Consider the following 23460-nt stretch of genomic DNA (forward strand, 5'->3'; position numbering starts at 1 on the left):
GTTTCAATAATTGCCAGCCCTTCGAAAATAATGGGCCTTTAAAAGTTAATCACTTCACGGAGACGCTATGGACCTTTGGAAAGGCAAGGCTCCCACAATTTCCTCTAAAAGTATGTAAACAGGAAAAATGAAAAATGAAAAGTATATTATTGGTGGTCAACAAAGGTTGCAAAGAGGAGATTTTTGCCAAATGGGGAAATCGTTAAATTGTGCTACCTCTTCCATTGCTCAATAGATCTGTCTGAAATTTGGCCAGCTTGTGCCACTACATAGGTAGTCCATGCGGGTTTATTAACATTTGGAATGTTCAGCTTTAACTTATGTTCAGTTCAGAAGAAAAACTAATGCAGGGTTCCAAATTGCTTGGGGGATAGTAATGATAACTTACCTTATAGGGTAATTGCAACTAGATAATACATATGAAGTGCTTTGAACACTTGAAAATGCTATACAAATGTTAAGGACGATGATGAAACAACTCTGTACCTCCTCCCACATAACATGAAAATACAAACTCCTTTTAGCCAAGGCAGTGATGTATTTTGACATTTTCTCACATTCTTTAAACCATAGTTGAAGTCAGGAGAGACAGCTGCCAATGTTGCTAGAGAACTTGCTGAGCAAACAAAAAACCACCTGAATGCTGGAGACATCACCTACTCAGTTCGAGCCATGGATCAGTTGGTGGGTTTACTGGATGTACAGCTCCGAAACTTGACACCTGGTGGAAAAGACAGTGCTGCACGTAGCTTAAACAAGGTAAGGAACAACAGCTTCAAAAGCACAGCAGGCTTTTTCCTATGGCTCTACTTTCTGCATTTTGCTATGAGAAGTCATCTACATCTATCACTGAGTCAGTGGTCCTTTAACAGCACTCAAAGGATCATCCTTGAATTCCTTATGAAATATACATCCATTGCAAGAATGCTTCTGTTTCAGAGAACATCAGAATATGGGAGCAGCCTGAGAGAACTCTTTGTGTTTATGTCCCCATGGATAGTAGCCGTGGATAGCAGAATTTAAATAATCCTTAGTGAATTATATGCCAGAATAATCTGAGACAGTGCTGGTCTGATGGTCTCCCAGAGTGATACTAGGTACTAGCTCCCTAACAGGCAAAGCTGGAGAACATAAAAATCATACATAACAGTGAAGGAAATGTCGCTGGCTGTCTTTCTCCATCCATTTTTTTCTCCCTTTATCTCCCAGATAATACATTTTTCTTAGGTTTTGGGACTGGGGAGAGTAGAGGAATGGAAGGGAAGGAGAGGGAGAGAAAGGGAAACAGCTGTGGATGGAGAAAAACAGCCAATCGTTCCATCATTGCAACGCCTGTGATTTCTATTCCCTTCAGCTTTTTCTGAAGCTTCAGCCTGTTGTTAGGGTATTTTCCAGTATTTTCCAGTATTCCAGTATTTTCAACAGACAAAGATATTACATGGTGGGGCAACTCTTATACAGGGAGTGTAACATATAGCCAGACTCTAAATGTCGTGGTGTTTCCCCTGTCCTGCAGGTATGCCCAACATAACACATGCCATAACACAAAAATAAATCCTGTGGATTCAATGAGAGATGTAAGCTGCCCTTCCTCATTAGGGAAAGACAGACAGACAGACAGAATAGGAGCACACCTTCTATATAAAAGGTTTTGAATAGTGATAGGTGAAACCCACCCACCTTAATTCAGAATGGTCTGGGTCTTTCTGAGCCTTCAAGGAGTAATCTCAGAAAAAAGAAAAAAAAAAAAGCTCCAACTTTTCCTCAGAGTTCATTAAAGTTCAGGGAGACCCACCTTCCATACCACTTGGTGATGTTACTGGAGGGTTTCCTCTCCTTACCTTACCTAGTTTATATAGGGGCCAGCCCTCTCATTTGCCAGTTTCCCTTCTCCCCCCACCCCCACCTCTACTTTCCCCAAGTTGCAGTGGAGGAGGAGGGCAAATGACAGGTGAGAGGTTTGGAAGCACCAGCATCCATCCCTGAGTTCCTCACTCTCTGCAATTAATGGTTCTGAGAAACTTCTGTTGTTGATCAGAACCCTGGGAACTACCGTTTTTTATTACACTGGCTTTCTCCAACGTGGCACCATCCGTATGTTTTGGACACAACTCCCATTATCCCTGGCCATTGGCTATTCTGGATGGGACTGATGGGAGTTGTAGCCCACAAATACCTGGAACACAGTAAGGTAGGGAAAGCTGAACCACAGTTCCCAGAGCTCCTGCAGGCAGCGTCAAGAATTATGGCTAGTTAAAAATAGCCCTCAGTTTTTGCCTGCCCTCTCAGTTGTCATTGTCCCTCCTCCCCTTCACAAAATGACATGTTTGAGAAAATGTTGAAAACATTGACATATGAGAACTAGCGCCAACTGATGTCAACCCAAAATTTAAGGAGGAGATTGGGCTCACCTCATAATGGCCCAAGAACTTCCAAACCCCCCATTTCCAACATTTGTCTCCATCACTAGTTATGAAGACCCTCTGTAGTGTCTTTCTCCTTCCTTGAGAGATATGGGGAGGGTCCCCTTTGCTTCTGGACTTGGAGAGATTTCTGCACTTGAGTGGAAAGGAGAGTTACAAATAGGGAAGTACGAATCCCCTACCTGCCAGTCTGGGGGGGGGTTGTCCGCAGGGGAGGGGGAAGTGATCCGTTCCTCTCCCCGGAACCCTCTTCAGCCAGCTCCGCTCCGCAGCAATTCCGCGGAGCCACCGGCCAGCTCCAAAGTGCCAGCGATACAGCTGTCATGCCGTATTGCTGGCTGAAAGGGACTACTGACTGAGGCCGCAAATGGTGTCCTGGACGCCATTTGCATCCGCAGTCAGTCCCTTCAGCCAGCGATACGGCATGGTGGTTGTATCGCTGGCAATCCGGAGCCGGAGGATCCGGCTGAAGAGGATTCCGCGGGGGAGGTGGAGGTAAGTCTTCCGTTCTGCCATGGACTCTGGGGGGGAGGAATCTTTAGAATCCGGCCTCATTGGAGTCCGTGGCGGAATTCTCTGCCATCCCTAGCAAAGAAGGGAACATGTGTGTGGCTGGTGGATATTTATGACAGTTAGTGAATATTCTGTCTGTATCTAGGGATATGCAAACTCTTCTGAGCAACAAATATGCATTTATTCCTCACTTGTTGAGCACAGGCCACATTTCCTTTCAAGGCTGTGCTGCAGTCATATCACTTTTCTACAGCACTCAGACTGTGATGTTTTGTAGCTGGAAAAATAAGATACTTTTTACTACCCTCAGAGAGCACATAGTATCATAGAATAGTAGGGTTGGAAGGGGCCTATAAGACCATCGTGCTCAATGCAGGAATCTAAGTCAAAGCATCCCTGACAGATGGCTATCCAGCTTCATCTTCAAGGTCTCCAGTGTGGGAGAGCCCACCACCTCCCCAGGTAATTGGTTCCATTGTCGTACTGCTCTAACAGTCAGGAGGTTTTTCCAGATGTTCAGCTGGAATCTGGCTTCCTGTAACCTATTCCATGCCCTGTACTCTGGGATGATAGAGAAGAGATCCTGGCCTTCCTCTCTGGGACAATTACCTGAAGAGTGCTAGCATATCTCCCCTCAGTTGTTCTCTCTACTCAAGGCTAAACTTGCCCAATGTCAGGATGGAAACTGAGCCGATAGAACCCCAGAGCAGTTCTGATTCTGAGGAGGATCAGCAATCTGTGAGAGAGGAGCCAGCTCATCCCTCACAGGCACAGCAGCTGGCAGAGATTCCTCCTGCCGGCATTCCTGAGATACATAGTGATCCTAGCAGTGAGAAAGTGCGGGAACGGGGCTTGCTAGACGCTCGACGCAGATGGAGGGAGCGACAAGTGATGGAGGGCGTGGAAAGGAGGCGTAGTGCCCGTTTGGCGCACAAGCAACGGCCGCCTCCTGTGGACCCAACAGAAAGAGGGAGGATCTCTCCCTAGCCCATAAGTTCAGGGTCTTCAAGTGACTCTCCTTCAAATGGGGATCAACTGCCTACTTGGAGCATAGGCTACTCTGCTGTTCATTGCTTAGTCGCTGGTGATTAGCATCTGAAAGAGTCATTAAGTTGTAAAAGGATTAAAGCCTTGAAAAGAATCCTTTCGTCTGTGTCTTGAGTTGGCTATTGGAGTCTACTGAAAGAGGCCGCTAGGGCACTCCTGACACCCAGTTCTTTCAGTCTGTCCTCATAGGGCTTTGTTTCCAGTCCCCTGATCATCTTTGTTGCCCCCCTCTGAGCCTTCTCCAGTTTGTCTGCATCCGACTTAAAGTGTGGGGCCCAGAACTGGACACAGTACTCAAGATCAGGCCTAACCAGTGCTGAGTAGAGGGGAACTAGTACTTCACAGGATTTGGAAGCTATGCTTCTGTTAATGCAGCCCCAAATAGCATTTGCCTTTTTTGCAGCCATATCACATTGTTGGCTTATACTCAGTTTATGATCTACAACAGTTCCAAGATCCTTCTCGCTTGTAGTGTTGTTGAGCCACATATCCCCCATCTTGTAACTGTGCATTGGGTTTCTTTTTCCTAGGTGCTTGGCATTTATCCCTATTAAATTTCATTCTGTTGTTTTCTGCCCAGCGCTCTGGTCTATCAAGATCACTTTGAATTTTGTTTCTGTCTTCCAAGGTATTAGCTATCCCACCCAATTTTGTGTCATCTGCAAATTTGATCAGCATTCCCTGCACCTCCTCCCCCAAGCCATTAATTAAAATGTTGAAGAGCACTGGGCCCAAAGGCATAGACCCAACAGGAAGGAAGAGGGAGTAGCATTTGCCTTTTTTGCAGCCACATCACATTGTTGGCTTATACTCAGCTTATGATCTACAACAATTCCAAGATCCTTCTCGCTTGTAGTGTTGTTGAGCCACCTCATTAATGACCTCCTCCTCCAAGTCATTAATAAAAATGTTGAAGAGCACTGGGCCCAGGACTGAGCCCTGCGGTACCTCACTTGTTACCTCTTCCCAGTTTGAGAAGATCCCACTGATAAGCACTCTTTGAGTCCAATTCTTTGAGTAGCCAACTGTGGATCCACGTGAGAGTTGTTTCATCTAGCCCACTTTGAGCTAGTTTGCTCATCAGGATATCATGGAGGACTTAGTCAAAAGCTGTCCACAGCATTCCCACAGTCTACAATGGAGGTTGCCTGATCAAAAAATGAGATCAGATTCGTCTGGCAGGATTTGTTCTTGACAAATCCATGTTGGCTTCGAGTAATCACTGCATTGTGTTCAAGGTGCTTACAGATTGATGGCTTTATAATCTGCTCCAGATTTTTCACAGGAATTGATGTCAGACTGACTGCTCTGTAGTTCCCAGGTTCCTCTTTTTGCCTTTTTTGAAGATAGGAACAACATTAGCCTTCCTCCAGTCATCCAGCACTTCACCCGTCCTCCATGTTTCTCAAAGATAATAGACAGTGGTTCTGAGAGATCTTCTGGCAGTTCCTTTATTGCTCTAAGATGCAGTTCATCTGGCCCTGGAGATTTGAACTCATTCAAAGTAATGAGGTGTTCCTTGACCATACACCTATCAATATCAAGCTGCAATCTTGCCCCTTCAGCCAGTACCTCGCCTTCACCAGGGGGGTCATAGACGCTCTTTTGGGACACAAGGCCGCAAATGGCATCGTGGATGTAAAATAGGGCAGCAAATGGCATCCTGGACACCATTTGCGTCCGCAGTCAATTCCTATCAGCCAGCGATATGGCATGGCGGCTGTATCGCTGGCGCTTCAGAGCCGGCCAGAGGCTCTGCAGAATCACAGCAGAGCGGAGCTGGCTGAAGAGGATTCCAGGGGGAGGAACAGATCACCTCCCTCCTGCAGGCGGATTCCCCATGAACCAGCAGGTAGGGAATCTGCCCATCCCTACTGTAGTCTTCCTTTGTAGCTTGGCCTTCCTTCCACTTCCTGTATGTGTCCTTTTTTGTTTTCAGGTAATCTCTAAGCTTTTTGTGAAGCCACATTGGCTTCTTCCGTTGTCTTCTACCTTTTTTTCTTGTTGGAATTGTTTGTAATTGTGCCTTGAGAATTTCCTTTTTAAAAAACTCCCACCCATCTTGGACTCCTTTTCTCATTAGAGGCACTTGCCATGAGACCTTACTGATCATTGTTCTGAGTTTATTAAAACTGGCTTTCCTAAAATCCAGGGTACGCATTTGGCTACACTTGGCTTTTGCTTCCCTTAGAACCAAAAACTCAAGTATAACATGGTCACTTTCCCCCAGAATTCCTGTAACTGCTACTTCATCCACTAAGTCATTTCTGTTGGTTAGCATCATTTCAAGGATAGCCGATCCTCTAGTTCCTTCCTCTACTTTCTGTAGGAGGAAGTTATCCACCACACAAGTCAGGAATTTCCTGGAGGGGCCATGTTTTGCAGAATTTGTCTCCCAACAAATATCGGGGAAATTGTCTCCCATTACTACTACATCATGCTTCCTTGAAACATTGGCAATTTGCTTTTCAGAAGTTTCATCCTTGTCTTCTCCTTGATTGGGTCAGAGTAGACTCTGACCACCATGTTCCTTTTATTCTTTGCTTGATTTATTTCAACCCAGATGGGGCTGCCAAGCTCCTCCTCCTGTATTTCTGTTCAGAGATATGTATTTTTCACATATAGTGCAACCCCACCTCCCTTTCTGTTCCTCCTGTTCTTTTTGAACAAGTTATATCCGTCAATTGCTGTATTCCAATCATGGGAGTCATCTCACCAAGTTTCAGTTACACTTATCAAGTCATAATTTCCCTCCCATATTAAGAGTTCAAATTCGTTCTGTTTGTTTCCTGTGCTCTGGGCATTAGAGTATAGACATCGAATACCATGTGCTTTAGAGTCTGGCTTTCTTCCTACATGATTTTGAAGACTATAACTGGGCGCTATTAGAGCTGTTGTCATGTCTGTTGTGGTGCAGGAGCTTTCATCCATTGTTTCCCCCAACTTTACATCTCCCTCCCCCATAGGATTCAGTTTAAAGCCCTCCTGATAAAGGTCTTCATGCTGTGGCCAAACGCATTCTTTTTCCCAGCCCTTGTGAGGCCCAACCCGTCCCTTGCCAGCAGTCCATCTTCCAGGAAGTATAGCCCATGGTCCCAGAATCCAAATCTCTCTTGACGGCACCACCTTCGTAGCCAGTCATTCACCCAGGGTATTTTTTGTTCCCTTTCTATCCCTCTTCTAACAACTGGAAGGATGGATGAGAAAACTATCTGGGCTCCAAAGTTCTTGAGTTTCCTTCCCAAAGCTTCAAAGTCTGACGTGATTTCTTTGTAGCTGCGCTTGGCGGTATCATTTGTTTCCACATGGATGAGAAGAAAGGGATACCTGTCAGTGGGCTTTACGAGTGTAAGCAACCCATTGCCTGCATGTGAAGGTGGCTGCAGGAGCAACACAAGCACCCATTTGGATATTAATGGTTTGATTATTTATTAATTAAATGCATATGCCACTCAAGCCCATTTCACGTTGAAGTGGTAAATCTGTCTCTGGGCTTTACAATTTCAGACTGCAGGTGGAGGCTCACGTAACTTGAATACTCTTCCATAAGCAAAAATTCGCCCAGCATGGAAAATAAGCATGTCAGGGAGAAGGGTAGAAACTCACTGCTCATTTTCATTGGCGAGGGGATTTGTGTGTGTGTGTGGGGGGGAATTGTATGGAGGGGCATTCAGTCATGCATTCTGAAGTAGTACTGCCTGGGCACAAGTTTACCACCTCAGTTCGTCAGAGGTCAGAATGGTATACAAAATCCCAAATTTAGCAATAAAAAGCACAATTAGGAATGCTTATCAAAGCCATAAAGCTGCCTGCAATAAATTGTACACAGCACCATTGGGTGGGCGGGGCTGAGCGAGCAGAAGCATTTTCTAAAAGCTGCCAGAAGGCTGAGGTCAGAAGGTGAAGGGAGACAAAGGGAAAGTTGAGCGAGAGATGTTCTTTCGGATATTCAAGTAAAGGGGCTTGTAAATGACTCTAAATCACTAGCTCCTTCAACTGATCCCAACAGCAAATAGGTTGCCACAGAATCAGCTAGAGGTTTTGTGTGCTTTTTTTCACTACTGCCCTGCATTTGTCAATAGATGGGCTTCCCCACTGTATCCCACCTGAAGTTTCCAAACAGTCATGAAGGAGAACCACAGGTGAAACACATACAAGCCTCATCAGTTACAGGTCCCATTCCTTTCAATGTGATCTAAGAAAGGCCACAACATGCACAGGATTGCACTGCTGTTTGGTTAAATCAACCAGTTAATCTGTTGATCAGTTAAACAGATGAATCAGGCAGCAGCTTTTCCATTTTTGAAAAAAATATCTTTAATATAAATAATTACAAAAAAAATAAGGGTGACTGGTGCCATCTTACGAGAGATATTCCCCCTTATCTCTTCTATTTTAGAAGAGACAAAATGTCTCTTCTAGGATGGTGCTATTCTGTTACAGAATTATAATTATATATTTCTGAAGAAGAAACTTAACTTCCTTTTTCTTTAATTTTTGCAGATTTAATAAATTAAAAATTAATTCACATTCATATGATGAATTGATCGCGGCCAAGTCTAAATATGTAGCAGATGGAGGCAGCTGAATGCTGGGGTGATGCAATAGACTATATAATTTCAGACTATAGACCACATGAGGGAGAAAGTTCTAGCCCAGTCCTTTGCCTGCTGAAGTGGGTTTTTTTTTTTTTTTCCAGGGAGTTTTCCTAGGGTAGCATTCAAAAATGTGGGGTGGGGGGACCCTCCAGTTGCATTCTGAAGTGATGCAGTCCATTTTATCACCTCATTCTGCTGCATATGTAGTCCAGTCCTACGACTTGTTTAAGTGGGTGATGGTCCTTATTGTGGGTCAAGTTACAGGATGCCCACTAAATTCTATAACTGCTCCAACGGTACAAAATAGCCTATTGCATCAAGAGTTACATGTTTTTCTTGTTGTAAAGCCTGAGACAAAAGCCTAGCTAAAAGATCAAGAACATTTTTATCATTCAGGTGTGCCTGGAGTTTCCAAGCAACCATATGTTCAATTATGTTGCTTGGAAACAGAAGATCATATACTAGATTGTGATTTACTGGGTCATTGACACTCCAAGATCCCCTAGGGAGCAGATGGATAACTGCCTCCATAAGAGGTATAGAATCTTCCCTATCATCATTTAAAATTTTATAGAGCACCTAAATTATACTTAATAATAAATGGGAATGGTGTTGTATCTGGAAAGCAATTTTTGTCTACAAATTTTTATTAGTCAGAAGAGGCAAAGATTCAATGAGCATGTTGTTGGAAATATTTCCACAAGCATCTTGTCAACATCTGAGGAAGAAAAAGTGAAAAGTATTCAAGACATCATGATGAGATGACACAATTATGCTTCCAGTTTGTAAAGTGTTACAGTCATGACATCCACATCAGTCTGGATGCAAGAATTTTTTATCTATATGAGGCTTTGCAAAGATGTCCTCACCTGAGCCAGACAATGTTTGTAGGAATGTTGAAGTCTCACAGAAGTCACATGAGAAACCCCAGCACCAAATCCAAGATCACCTCTGTCATCTCAGCCAATGATTCTAGCAGACAGAAACCCTGTTTATCCGTGGTGCCCAACACCAAGTACATACTTTAAAGTTGGTAGTGGCTAACATGGAAAAATGTAATCTTTACAGATAATGTGACTCCACCCTCCCCATTTGCCAATTGATGAGTGAGAAACAATACAGCTGTGCCACCCTGGTGCTACCCCAAAGCAAGGCAATGTTCCCACCCCATTCATTGTATGTGGATAGAAATTATATTCTTCGCATTGAAAAGGAATTTACCATTGCTGTTACTTGGACCAATTGTGTGGAAAGGAAAGCCCTTATTCCATGGAGAACCCTACTGTCAGACTTGATCAGGTCCCCCAAGTTCTGATCATGGTCTATACCACAATGCAACCTTATCATGATTAAATTCCCAAAGATTCACAGGGATAACTGAATTTGTTATTTTAACTTTGAGTTCTTTTCTAAGATTCTAATCACACGTTATCTTCAGCTCAGTTGTTCAGTGTCAAGATTCTGATTCTGATTCTGGAACCCAGAGTCTGGCATCAGCCATTGGGCTGCTGTAAATTGGGCAAAATCTAATGTGTGGACAAATATTTTAATTAGTATTTAGTAGATGCAGGCAAATGTAAATACATATTGCCTTGATGTATAAAAGGAAGTTTAAAAGAATGTAAAATTGCAAGATAAATAATTAGCAATGCAATACTATACATGTCTACTCAGAAGTAAGCTCCTATACATGTCTACTGAGAAGTAAGCTACATTGAGTTCAGTGAATACATAGGATTGCAGCCCAAGAGAAAGTTGTTGCTGTAACCACTGTTGTCTGCCCAAGCAGCTCTATAATTAGAGGATAAGCAGGCTTTTAAGAACAATTATTTTAAAACAACAGCTCTAGTGATTGCAAGAAGCCCTGCAATAATGGTGACTTTATAGCAAGGGTGGGAATCACATGTCCCATGCCCACCCGCTGCCCCTCCCATTTACCCAAAGTCAGTAAAAAGTGTGTGTGTGTGTGTGTGTATGGATCCGGGGCAAAAATGGTCCCCAGACCTCCTGAAGTTCCCAGTCCTGCTTTACAGGTAATACTCACATAAATATATAGGGGTTTTGAGAGGATCCACTCCACCCATATAAAAAGCCTAGGTCCTCCCATCAACTCTACATGGCCAGTGCCTTCTTAAGCATGGCTCTCTCACCCCACCCCACCCACATAAAGAGCCTGGACCATAGCCCAGTGCCTCCCCACCACTACCTGTCATTGTCCCTGGACATGAACATAATTATGTGAAATGAGATATTCAACACGCTACAATACACTGTTTATTCAAAATAATGAAGGAAATAAATAACAACATTGCTTTGAATAATATAACTATTATACAATGTGAATCAAACTTTTGCTTAATAAATCTACAAAATAATTTTAATTTATATATCATGATGTGCACAATACTCACACACACTCACACACACACTGCCTCTGGAATGATGCTACATCAGTGACATTGGCAGTGGCAGCTGGTGACCACTGTGGCAGGCTGGGTAGAGAGTGGATCAGCAGAGGCAGAGCCAAGAACTCAGGCACAGGTGGAGCAGCCAACAGCCAGCAACCCATACCAGAGAAAGGAGAATTGGAGGTGCATGAACTTTAAAGTCATGACTGCAGGGAGTGGAATTCACACAGCCACACAAAAGCACTCCTTTGGACACAGATTCTCCAGTTCCAGGAGCAACTCCTATTGCACAGAGAATCTAATGACTGCTCATGACTGCAAAACAGTGGCAGGGATCCACACAGCGCACAAAATAAGATATATTATAAATAATAAAATGATGATGATATCGTCAGAGACACAACACAGAAAAGCAGGCTTTGGAACCCAAGAGCAAACCATTACAAAAGAGGACACACAGAGCTGGACTAGTAATGGCTCCACAGTTTTAGCCAGGAATCTTTCATCTCTACCTGGAGATGCCAGGAACTGAATCTTATGCATGAAAAGTATTCTGCTCTATAACTGAGCTATAGCAGCTCCCCAAAGGAACTTCTAACTGAATTCCTTTAAACTGGAGATGCTAAGGACAGAACCTGGGATCTGAACCTGCAAAGCATGTGCTGCACCACTGAGCTATAGCTCTTACTCCTTTTAACACCCTTTAGCCATCCTGTAATACTCAGGCTGAGGATGATTAGAAAGGTTTAAGCTAAGTCACTGTGTTCCTCCCCACACCCGTCTGATAAGCATACCGTAAGGAACAAGTCTTAATATGTATCTCTGTTGAGCCCATTTTGTAGATTAAGGTCAAGAGACAATTATACTTGCCTAAGGAATGACCCCCATCACTATTGAAATGAAGAGTGAATGAACAACAGCTGTTCAGTTGCAGTTACTAATTTATTTTGAGCATGATTATCTTTTGCACAAAAATCAGACTTTTCAGGTTTTTGAAACCAAGCTAACTTTGCTTAGTGAAGCATATGAACAAAGCACCGCAGAACATACCAGAAAGATCCAATTTGAAGTTCCTTTATCAATGAGGAGAGGAGGTAAAGAAGGCAATTCTCAAAGTGCTGTTCACAAGCTTACAGCATGTTATAAGCTGTAATTACTGATAAAGAACACTATATTTTAAAACCATCAAATCCTACATATTTCTCCTCCCAGTATTAAAAATACATCAACTTTGGGCTAAAATTTGCAGCATTTTTAAGAATTATTTTTTCCTATTCCTACCCCCACACTGACTTGGCTTTTCCAGTACGCCCACCCCCATCCCGCCCCTTCTCATTGTCTCTCCTCTGTCCTCCTCCTACAGCACAAAGCATCAGAAGGGATTTAGACTGCTGCCTCAACATATACATTTAACACAACAGCCTGAGCTGCAGCTGAGTAAACAATACACCAGCACAAGCCTGCAGGTGCTACAACCCACCAACTCCTCAACAGATTCCAGAAGAAACTAAGCTAGGGGCACATGCTTATGAAGCAATTATCTGATTAACTGGTAGACATGCAGTACCAGGATTTATTTATTTATAACCATTAATTGGCTCATGCAGCTATGCTTCCACCCATCTAGTCATAACTAAGAGATGGGGCTGGCTCTCTCAGGCTCCCATTAATATCTAAAGCTCCCAGTTAGATACTACACGCAACGAAGATGATCAGGGGACTGGAAACAAAGCCCTATGAGGAGAGACTGAAAGAACTGGGCATGTTTAGCCTTGAGAAAAGAAGACTGAGGGCAGATATGATAGCACCCTTCAAGTACTTGAAAGGTTGTCATAGAGAGGAAGGCCAGGATCTCATCTCGATCATCCCAGTGTGCAGGACATGGAATAATGGGCTCAAGTTACAGGAAGCCAGATTCCGGCTGAACATCCAGAAAAACATCCTGACTGTTAGAGCAATATGACAATGGAACCAATTCCTAGGGAGGTGGTGGGCTCTCCCACACTGGAGGCATTCAAGACGAGGCTGGACAGCCATCTGTCAGGGATGCTCTGACTTGGATTCCTGCACTGAGCAGGGGGTTGGACTCGATGGCCTTGTAGGTCCCTTCCAACCCTACTATTCTATGATTCTATGGTTCTATGGTGCATGTGCACTAGCCATAAGAAAAACAACAACACAGTACTTGCTAAAGGAATGTTCCGGGCATGCACAGCTATTGTGCATGTTCAGAATATTCCTCCTAGTTGGTCACAGTTAGAAAGGGAACAGAAAGAAAGGGGAAGACAGCACACTGCGCTGTCGCTGCTGTGTTGAATTTCAAAAGATTTGCTGGCTCTGGGGGAACTAGGGTAGGTGAAGAAGGGAGGTGGGAAGCTGAGCAGTATGTCACCACCCTACAAGCTCCCACCAGCGAGCGGTGACTGCATAGAAGCCTGCACATAGGTCTTCCAGAGGCATTTTAGGGGAAATAGTGGCCTGCTGGAAAGCTAATTTGTAGCTCCATTGCCACAAACGATGACAAGACAATTAGTTATAAAACCTACATACACAGCAAAAGCTCTGCTACTACAGCATTCCAGGTAAGCCCCCTCCAGGGGCTGAACATCTTAAGAATTTCTTCTTAGTTGTCTCTATGCCTCACACATATGGGCTCTGTGCCTGCGCCCATACCTGAGGAATTTTGGAGGGAACCCCTCCCCCATTGTGTGTGCCTCGTAGGGAGCTTCTCCCATTGTTCAGTTTTAAAGAAGCATTTTCTCATGAAAAGCTGAGTTTCTTCTTTCTTTTCTCTCTTCTATCAAGCATTTCTCTCTGTCTCCTTGTTATTTTGATTTCTTTAGTTTTGCAAATTTTGCAATCGCCCTCATATGGCCTTCGGGGCCCCATTTCGAAAGTGCCCCCGCTGTGGGGCAAAACTGCTGCCCTCAGATGGATGCTCTCTCTGCCAGTTCTGTGCTGGTAAAGGGCACGTCGTTGAGGCTTGTTCTCATTGTAAAGCCTTCTTGAAGCAAGCGAGAAGAAACAGATCAGCTAAAAGCCACATTTTGGAAAAGGGCACCTGAATTGGTAAAGGAGCCAAAAGATATTGCAAACCCACCAGTTTCACCCACAAACAATTCTCCTGCCATGCAGGAGCCTGCTCCAGTGTTGGGGTCATCATCCCCTCAGCTTCGTACTCTGCTGAGTACATAAGATCCCCCCACTCTGGGCCAATCTTTGGCACTTACAGTGGCAAAAAGACTAACAAAAAAAAGCAGAAGTCTCTAAGCAGGATAGTCCGTCTTCACACTCAAAAAGAAGAAAAAGACTTCTAAAGAGTCGTATGATTTTGCTTGGGATTGAGCATCAGGACCCTCAGGGCTTTCTGACTCTGTGCAGGTGCTTTGTGAATCATAGAATAGTACGGTTGGAAGGGGCCTACAAGGCCATCGAGTCCAACCCTCTGGACTTGATGGCCTTGTGATCAGGATCAGTCCATACAAGTGGTGTTAGCCAGCACTCCAACTCAAGATGATGAGCCGACCATACTACTTGTTTTGGTATAGACTTCTTGGGATCAACAGCAACCATGGCTACAGGCCATACCTCCCACTGCTCCGCCAGCGCCTACCAGTCGGATGCAACTGCCTGTACCGATAGCCATACTCGCTGCTCCGCCTATGATATTTTCACCCATTCCAACGGTGAATCCTAGGCAGGAGGGTGAACCCTTCCCGATAACATCTACATTGGAGGGCAAGATCCAGGACCCTTCTCTGACAAAACCAATCCCTCAACCACCTCATCATTATGGTTGAAAAGCCATGGTACAGCCCTTAATCGCCGCCCACATTCACCGGAGTCAGTGTGGTCATGTGCCTCCACTTCAAGAGGTCATGCCCATAGTTTTTCCAAGCGAAGCTGATAGCAGAAACTGTTTAGATTGCCACCCTCGGAGTGGGACAGCCATACAGCATGGGAAATGCCATACAGGAGACTCCAGGATTCAGTTGACTACTGTAATGAGCAGTACAACCAGTACCACTGTCTCCATCCTGATCTTCCCTATCTGGGAGGAAGTCTGTACCATCAACATCCATTGGCTACAGTGTCAAGAACCAATTACTCTTTGCCCTTTGGTGCCATTAGTGCTGCCTATTCAGCAGCCTCTGCCAGTTCAGCAAAAAGAGATTCAGCCTGCTTTACCATCTGTCTATCAACCACAGACGACCGAGCAACAGAATGCGTTGCCAGTTTTATTGCAGGTACAGCCTGTACAGTTACAGACTGTCCTGCCAATTACTCAGCCGCCATCTGCACCGCCTTTCAGTGCATTGCTCGATATGGGCAGCACTCAGTCACTCCCTACAGAAGTGAGGGGGAAGCACCTGCTGCATCAAGTCCCTTCAGGGAAGTCTCCAATGTCTGGAACAGAAGGTTACCAGTCAGATACTATGTCTCAGTCTCCATGCCTTTCTCTATTTCCTCGCCAGATGTGATCATTGGCTCCAATGAAGCCATATCACTGTCAGAGGATCTGGGACAATTCTCCAACCAGATTCTCAGAGGGGCTTTGGGCCTACAGACTCAGCAAGTAGCTTCTATGGTGCAAGTCCCCATATTTGTCTTTGTAAATGCAGAGTCTTTCAGACCTGTGGCCATTCCTCTACTCCCTGCGTTAGAGGAAACCATTAAACTATCTTGGTAAGCCCCCAATATCTAAGCACCTGGAGGGTATGTACCACCTGCAAGAGGCCAATACTGAGTACCTCTTCAAACATCAAGCCCCAAATTCAATGGTTGTCGAAGCTGCACAGGGAAAGGCCCGCAGGGCTTACTCCTCTCCAACTGACAAGGAGGGCAGATGACTGGACTTACTTGGGAGGAGACTATATTCCTGTACAGTGATAGGCCTTAAAATACCAGGTGGTAATGCCAGGGTACCAGCTACTGCTGTGGGACAAAGTGGGCCATCATCTTGAGCATCTTCCAGATGACAAGAAGAAGCTGGGTTGCTTTTTCCAATTGGAGACTATGAAGTTGTCCAGGCAGCAAATAAATACATTGTGCCACCAAGCTGATTGCGACTCAAAGGTGCTAGTTGGATCCATAGCCTTACGTTGCCATGCCTGATTGAGGTCATCCAGTCTTCAACAGGAAACCAGAAACTGTATCGAAGACTTATTCTTCGATGGGCAAGTCTTATTCAACACAAAAACTGACAATGTGCTCAATTTGGTACAGAAGGCCCATGCCACTGCGTGTCATATCGGTTTTATGTCACAGCAACTTCCCAGGCAATGACACTGGTTTCAGTCATCTGACACTCCATACCAACCTTATCAGCAAGCTACAGCACAACAACATCAGCAACAATGGTCACAGGCAGGTCAGTTGGGGAAATCATTTCCAACTTCAAAATTCTGCAGTTATTGCAGGAAACCTGACAGCAGAAGTAAGTGATGCCTTTGACTCACTTCTTGCCATCCTTCCTCACTTTGTGGCCAAATGCCCATTTTTGAAGCATGTCTGTCTGCTTACCAACCAGCTTGGCACAACATCACATTGGACTCCTGGGTCCCTGCAGTAGTCCGGAGGGGCTACTGGATTGAGTTCAATACTCTTGGTACCATGCTGGTGACTTCACTGCCCCTGGTCTTCCATACTGAAGTTCAGACTCTCTTCAAGAAAGGGGAGATTGAGCCTGTCCCTTGAACTCAACTTCAGGATGGGTTCTACTCAAATATACTTTACAGTACCAAAGAGGGATGGAGGACTTCGGCCGATCATGGACCTTTGACACCTGAACCTGTTCATTTTGCCCAGAAAGTTCCACATGGTTTCTCTGGCAACTATCATGCCTCTCCTCTCTCGGGGGATTGATTCACCTCTATCGACCTCAAGGACGCCTATTTTCACATTACCATAGATGAAGCGTACCAACGCTACCTCCACTTTGCCATTGGTAGTGATGCCTACCAATTCCAGGTGCTACCCCAAGTGCATGGTAGTGGTCTGCTCGCACCTGCAACTGCAAGGTGTAGAGGTCTATCCATACATAGATGATTGGCTGTTGGTGGCATCAACAAAAGATCATCTTCTTCAGTCAATAGAGATAACCTGCAATCTCTATCAGGAGCTCAGACTCTATATCAATGTGGAGAAACCACATCTTGTATTGACACAGTGGATCCAATTTATGGGGGCATTATTGAATTCCCAACTGGGCCATGCCTTCTTACCCAACACCAGGGTAAAGGTGCTTATTTCCCTGGCATTAGATCCACAAATGAACAGATCTACCATGGTGCTTGTCCTGTTTCAACGCAGGCAAGAGCCTTGGGCAAGGTGCAGATAGTCCCAGGAGCAGCAGCAAGAGAGCAACCAGTTCAGTCCAAAGTCATACACAGGAGTTCCCAGGAGGTTTTGCAGTCACAGGCAGACACGAGGTCAAAGCAGTTCAAAGGTCAGTTCACCAGCATCCGTTTTATCAAGCATCAAGGCCAGTCAGGAAGGTGTCCAAAAGCATTTTCCAGATGGGTAGCCAAAGGCCTAGGAGCCTGTCAGATCTGGTATCTTGGAATGCAAAGCCGAGGTTAAAGCACTGCTGTTTGCCGCAGAGAGCTGGTGTCTGCATGGCTGAATTTATAGCTGGTCATTAATCAGCACAGCTGGCTAATTAAGTCAGCATGTTGCTTTTAAGGGAGGCCCCACGTTGTGACTTCCTTCTGTTCTTTTGCTGCTTGCATCTGATTCTGTGCCATTCAGAGGGATGGATCAACTCAGGTTCTGCTTCCAGGGGAAATTCAGGAACTGCTCAAGAGGGGCCAGGTTGCTCCTGTAATGTTTCCAGGGGAGAGTCAGCCATTGTGCTGGCTCTCCCCCTCTTCTTCCTCAGATGAATCCTCCAGGCAGGGCATGACAGTGCTCAAAATCCAACATCTCCTGGGTTTCATGGCTACAATGATGGCTGTTGTTTTCTATGTTTGGTTGCGTATGAGACAACGCCAAAACTGACTCATACACAACTTTGATACCGATCAGGATGCCCGGCAAGCCAGACACTTGTCTGCCCCTAGGACATCAGAGACTCTCTCCAATGGTGGTTGGTACCAAGCAATCTAACCCAGGGCATGCTGTTCCTTCGGTCCTCACCATCCAGGGTTGTGATGATGGACGAGTTGCTCTCTGAATGGGGAGCTCACTGTCTGGGTCTCATGGTCCATGGATGATGGGTGGCCAATGAAGCCACATAGCACACCAACCTTCTGGAATTAAGAGCAGTTAACAAAGCATTTCATGCATTCGCACTGGACGGGGTGGGCAGACCTGTCCAGGTCACTTTGGACAACATGACTGGTTGCATATTGGAACAAACAGGGACGTACCATATCTCTCCAGTTGCTCACCCTTATGCTCCAGATCTTTGACTGGTGAATAGCCATTGAATCGGACTTGTGGCGATACATGTGGCTGGTGTTGACAATGTCCTGTCCAATCAGCTCAACTGGACCATGCTGACCTCCCATAAGTGGGCATTGGACAGAACAGTTCTGAACAGCCTCTTCCAGCTTTGGGGCAAGGGAGAATGCAGTTTGCACTGCATTCAGCAGCAGAGTGGGCCAAAGTCTGGGATCGATAGGCAATGCCTTCGCATTTCAATGGACAGGCGTACTACTTTACCTGTCCCCTCCACTTCCTCTGATGGCCAGGGTCCCGGTGAAGATCACAATGGACTGCACAGAGTGCATCATTGTGACACTGTGGTGACTGTGCCAACCTTAGTTCACCCCACTACTCAAGATAGCAAAGGGTCGGTACCGATGGCTGCCATCGCACCCATCTCTCCTCCTGAGAGAGAAGGGCTGAATCTGACACCCGGACCTGACAACTCTCCACATGACAGTGTGGAAGATTGGATGACGGACACCACTTCGGCTCTGGCAGCGATCCAGAGGATCCTGGGTGCTGCCCATAAGCATTCTATGCAGTGTTCTTACTCAAGAAAATGGGCTGCTTTTCTGCTTTTGCTCATGAGCGAGGTTTTCACCCATGCCATCCACTCATTCCACCAAATTCTCCAGTTTCTCCTGTCTCTTTTTGAGAAAGGGTTCAAATTGTTGTCTCTCAGAGTTTAACTCTTTGCTATTTCTGCATTTTCACCCCCTGTTGAGGGATTTTCCATGTTCTCGCATCCAACAGCAAAAAGATTTCTGAAAGGGATCAAAACTCTAGCGCCACCAGTACATTCTATGATACCGAGCTAGAGCCTTTCTGCGGTGCTTAAGGCACTTTCATCAAAGCCTTTTGAGCCACTGGCAATTACAGACCTGCGCCTCCTATCGTGGAGGGTGGCATTTCTGGCGGCCATGCCAGTGAGCTCTGTGCACTCAGAGTAGACCAGGCTTATCTCACCTTTCACCAAGATAAAGCAGTGCTTAGGCATGACCCTGCCTTACCTAAAGTTGTGTCTGAGTTCCATTTAAATCAGGACATTGTTTTGCCTCCTTTCTTTGCTTCTCCTTCTACACTTTCGGAGTCGGCCCTGCATACACTCGACGTTCGTCATGCCCTGGCTGTTTATAAATCGAAGGCTGAACAATTTCAGCTGTCACCCCGCCTCTGTGTCTGCTACAATGGCGTGTGCAAGGGCCCGCCTCTTCCGACTCAGCGCTTCGCATTGTGGGTTGCCAAGACTGTCGAGCTGCCATATGAGCTGGCTGGGCTCAGACTCTCTGCCCTAATCCGAGCGTATTCTACTTGTGTGGTAGCAACACTGGTCACATTCAACAGCGGTGTTGCCATCCCTGCACTGTGCCATGCTGCAACCTGGTTGACACCGTCCACCTCTGTAAAACATTACGGACTGGATGTTCGGACTAGAACTGGCTGTACTTTTGGTCGTTCCGTGCTCTCCTCTGTATTGCGGTAGGACACTGACACACTTCCATTGTGCATTAGCTTGCTACTCGCCCATATGTGTGATGCACAGAGACCACGAAGAAGAAAGGCAGGTTGCTACCTGTAGTTCTTCTAGTGGTGATATATGCATGCACACAACCCTCCCGCCATCCCCTCTTCAGTGTCATACTCGAGTTTGATGTACCAAAGGTATTTTTTGTATAAATTTATCTTGGTTATGGGGCCACAATGTCGGTCTCTAGGAACTGAGGGATTAAGCGCAAACCTGCTAGGGAGATGTGCACTGGAACGGTGGGGGAGGGGTTCCGAAACGAGGCTCTGCGCAGGCACAGAGCCTATATGTGTGAATGCATGCATGACCACTCAAAGAAGTACAGTTACAGGTAGCAATCTGTCTTTCTCACCTCCCTGAAAATTACTCTTCGTCTTTCTCCATTTCTCCACACCCTCCCTCATTTTTTTTCAGTGAAAAAAAGGCTGTGCTCTAGTGGCCATTTCATCATATGTTTTGACTGGTTCTGGTTCACATTTTATTTTCAGGAAGATCTAGTATACTTTTGATCACTTGTGTCCAGTAGTACTAGATAATACATTTTCAAACTTCCTATTTCTCTTTTTACCCTGTTCCCTTTTACTATTCAGATTTGCAAATATGTTCTCACTTGAACATATTTAAACCAAAAACCCAAACCAAAAGCTTTGGTTGTCTGTCTGTCTGTCTGTCTGTCTATCTATCTATCTATCTATCTATCTATCATCTAGGGAACAAGAGAGAGAAAGAGGGAGAGAGAGATTCATTCCATGGTCCCCCCCCCACAACTTATCAAAACTATTTCATAGATAGATAGATAGCTTCTTCGTGGAATTAAATTCTATATCATGTACTACAGCCGCTACTGGAGCTTAGGCTGACTCAATATCATCCTATATTTGTCCAGATTTCAATTACATTTTATTTTTATTTTCTTTAATTCAACTGGACTATCTGCTGAACAAAAGTTAGAGCTTATATCAAAATCAAACCTGTTCTTGCTCTTTATTGCTTTGATCATATAACCCTGTGGGGGTTAAAATTCATATAATGAATTTTAGTTAGGATCATTAAGGGCGCAATCCTATAGTTGCTAGTCAGGGGCTAGTCAGCCATAAGATAGGTTGGTTTCTGGGAACTGACCTCGGAGCCCATGCTCCGAGGTTGGTTCCCGAAGAAACGACCCCCACACCCTCCCACACCGCCTCGTAGGCAGCGCGGATCTGCCCCGCACTCCACGCTCGCAAGACCAGTGCAGCGTGGCAAAAGTGAGGCATTCCCAGGGGTGGGCCGGGCGGGGAGGTCAGACATGCCAGTACGACACATCCTATGTGTCGTCCAGCTGCCGCTTCTGAGGTGCCACCTCTGAGGTCCTGCAGCTAGACAGCCGAAATCAGCTGTCTAGCTGTGAAAGCCAGGCAGGGTGGGTGGTGAGGAGGAGATTCGCTCCTCACCACTCCTCCCACCCTGCACTGGATAGGTGGTCTCCCCTGGGGTCAGAGGCAACCGTTGATCCAGATAGGATTGTTCCCTTAGACCACCAGCTCAACGTTCAATATTTATTTCAATACTTTTTTTGTAGGTTTTCTTTTGTTGCAGATAAACACTGCTAACATTTTTGCCAAGCAGTTAATTAATTTTCATCTATTCTTACTGGGATAGATTGAAATAAAAAATGGAACAAAGACAAATTTATATTTAAATGTAGTAATACATCCAAAGAAGGATATATTCACTGTGTTCCAATTTTACAATGGCTTTTTAACTTTAGTCAGTGAAGGATCAATATTTAATATATTCCATTCAAACACATTTTGACAGTAACATTCCTAAATATTGAAGGTTTTCTATCCAGTTAAAAGGATAAGAGCCTTACAGTACAACCCAAGTTGAATTTATATGCAAGATGATATTGTCTGAATCATTTCTTCAGCAATAAACTCTTTGAGGGAAAGTAAACATTATCAGTGGTTTTGGTGATCTATCCGGGTGAAATTAAATGAAAACAAAACAGAAATATTAGATTTATGGGTCCCAGAGACACCCCCCCCCCAAAGCAGTTAACAACACAATCCTTATACACATCTACTGAAAGGTAAGTTGTATAGTGTGCTTAATAATATTCAGATTCTTACAAAATTCCTTGTCATTTAGCAATAACAACAAAAACTCACTATTTTCCCTTCCTTTTGATCATTGCTGATTCTTCTCTTGAATAATGTCAAATTAATTTCATGTCCGAGTAATTTATTTGCCTTATAGCTCTTCTAAAAATATATGTTTGCTTTAAGACAGCCTTCTCCCACCTGGAGTCCTCAGATTTTTGGACTTCAATTCCCATCAGCATGGCCAATGGTCAGGAATGCTGAGCATTGTCATCCAAAACATCTGGAGGGCACCAGTTTGGGGAAGTCTGCTTTAAGAAATGAATGTTGATAAATTGTATATTTTTTCAAAAGCTCTCATTGTTCTTTATTTGCTTTTGATCTGTCATATGTCCTCAGAGTGTGTTCACTTATGGAGATTTTCTAACATTCTGTTATCCTACATAATTCCATATTTTACTTTTATGTCTTTTAAAAAAAGAATGAACAGGGGATAAGAATCCCTGTAATACAGACTTTACAATCTTATCCCATAAAATTGCTTTAGACAAGTCAGATCAGGAGTTTATTCTTTTAAAAATCTTTTAATTCATTCTAAAACAAGTTCATTTAGCATCTATTTTGTATTTGTTTTCTTAGCTTGTTTAAAAAATAATGTAATTGGATAATGTAATCTGCAGAAGTTTGTGGGTTCTGTTGAAACATTTATCACATCATTTATTAAGATTTTAGAGATAAAGATCCATTGTTGAATATGAATTGAGAACGAAATAAAGTGTATAATCATTATCAAAATTATTAATTCTCCAAATATCAGTTAGATCTCACAACTCTATACGTGTCTTAAAACTACTAGGAACTAGGAAGTGCATTTTATCCTAAGTAATCTTCACAGGCCCTGTTGTCTCACCCTCAAGAGAAATTAGGCTGCTTTGGACATGAGCCATGCCTTTTCCGTGGCAGTATTCTGATTGTGGCTCCCTCCCTTAGGAGGTCGGATTAGCCCCATCTTTGCCTAGTGGGCCATAGAAGTTGTTTTGTTCCATTTGTCTTTTGATGGAATTTGAATGGTTTATTTATGCTTTCTGGTTTGTTTTAAGGGTGTTTTATTCTGTGCTTCATTTGATTGGTTTTGATATGTAATTGTTTTTAAAGTTGTGTATCACCTGGGGGCCCTTTTGGGAAGGACAAATCATAAATATTTTAATAAATAAACAAACAAAATTCCACCCAATTGACCACTTGCCAGTCTGAATATCTTGTAGTGAGCTGCAATGTTTTGGTCAATTTTCCTCTTTGAAGAAATAATATACTTTTAATCCTCTTATCCTATATAATCTCTGGTGTGTGTGTTTTCACATATTCTGTTATGCTCATGATGTGGCAGAGGAGAAAAGACAATAAAATAAACAAAAAGTGCTTTGACCAAGC

At 44.3% G+C, this 23460-nt stretch overlaps 1 protein-coding gene across 1 annotated transcript in view; it reads left to right on the forward strand.

Moving 5' to 3' along the window:
* Positions 1 to 23460, forward strand: part of ADGRL3 (adhesion G protein-coupled receptor L3) — a 713779-nt gene that overhangs the window by 304628 nt on the left and 385691 nt on the right. The window contains exon 9 of the mRNA XM_084829694.1: positions 574 to 759. Within this exon, the coding sequence (XP_084685820.1) occupies positions 574 to 759 (186 nt within the window). The remainder of the gene's footprint in view (positions 1 to 573; positions 760 to 23460) is intronic.

Source organism: Heloderma suspectum, chromosome 2 (genome assembly GCF_057233095.1).
Source record: "Heloderma suspectum isolate Gila_16-S chromosome 2, 16-S_ref, whole genome shotgun sequence".
NCBI classification, from domain to species: domain Eukaryota; kingdom Metazoa; phylum Chordata; class Lepidosauria; order Squamata; family Helodermatidae; genus Heloderma; species Heloderma suspectum.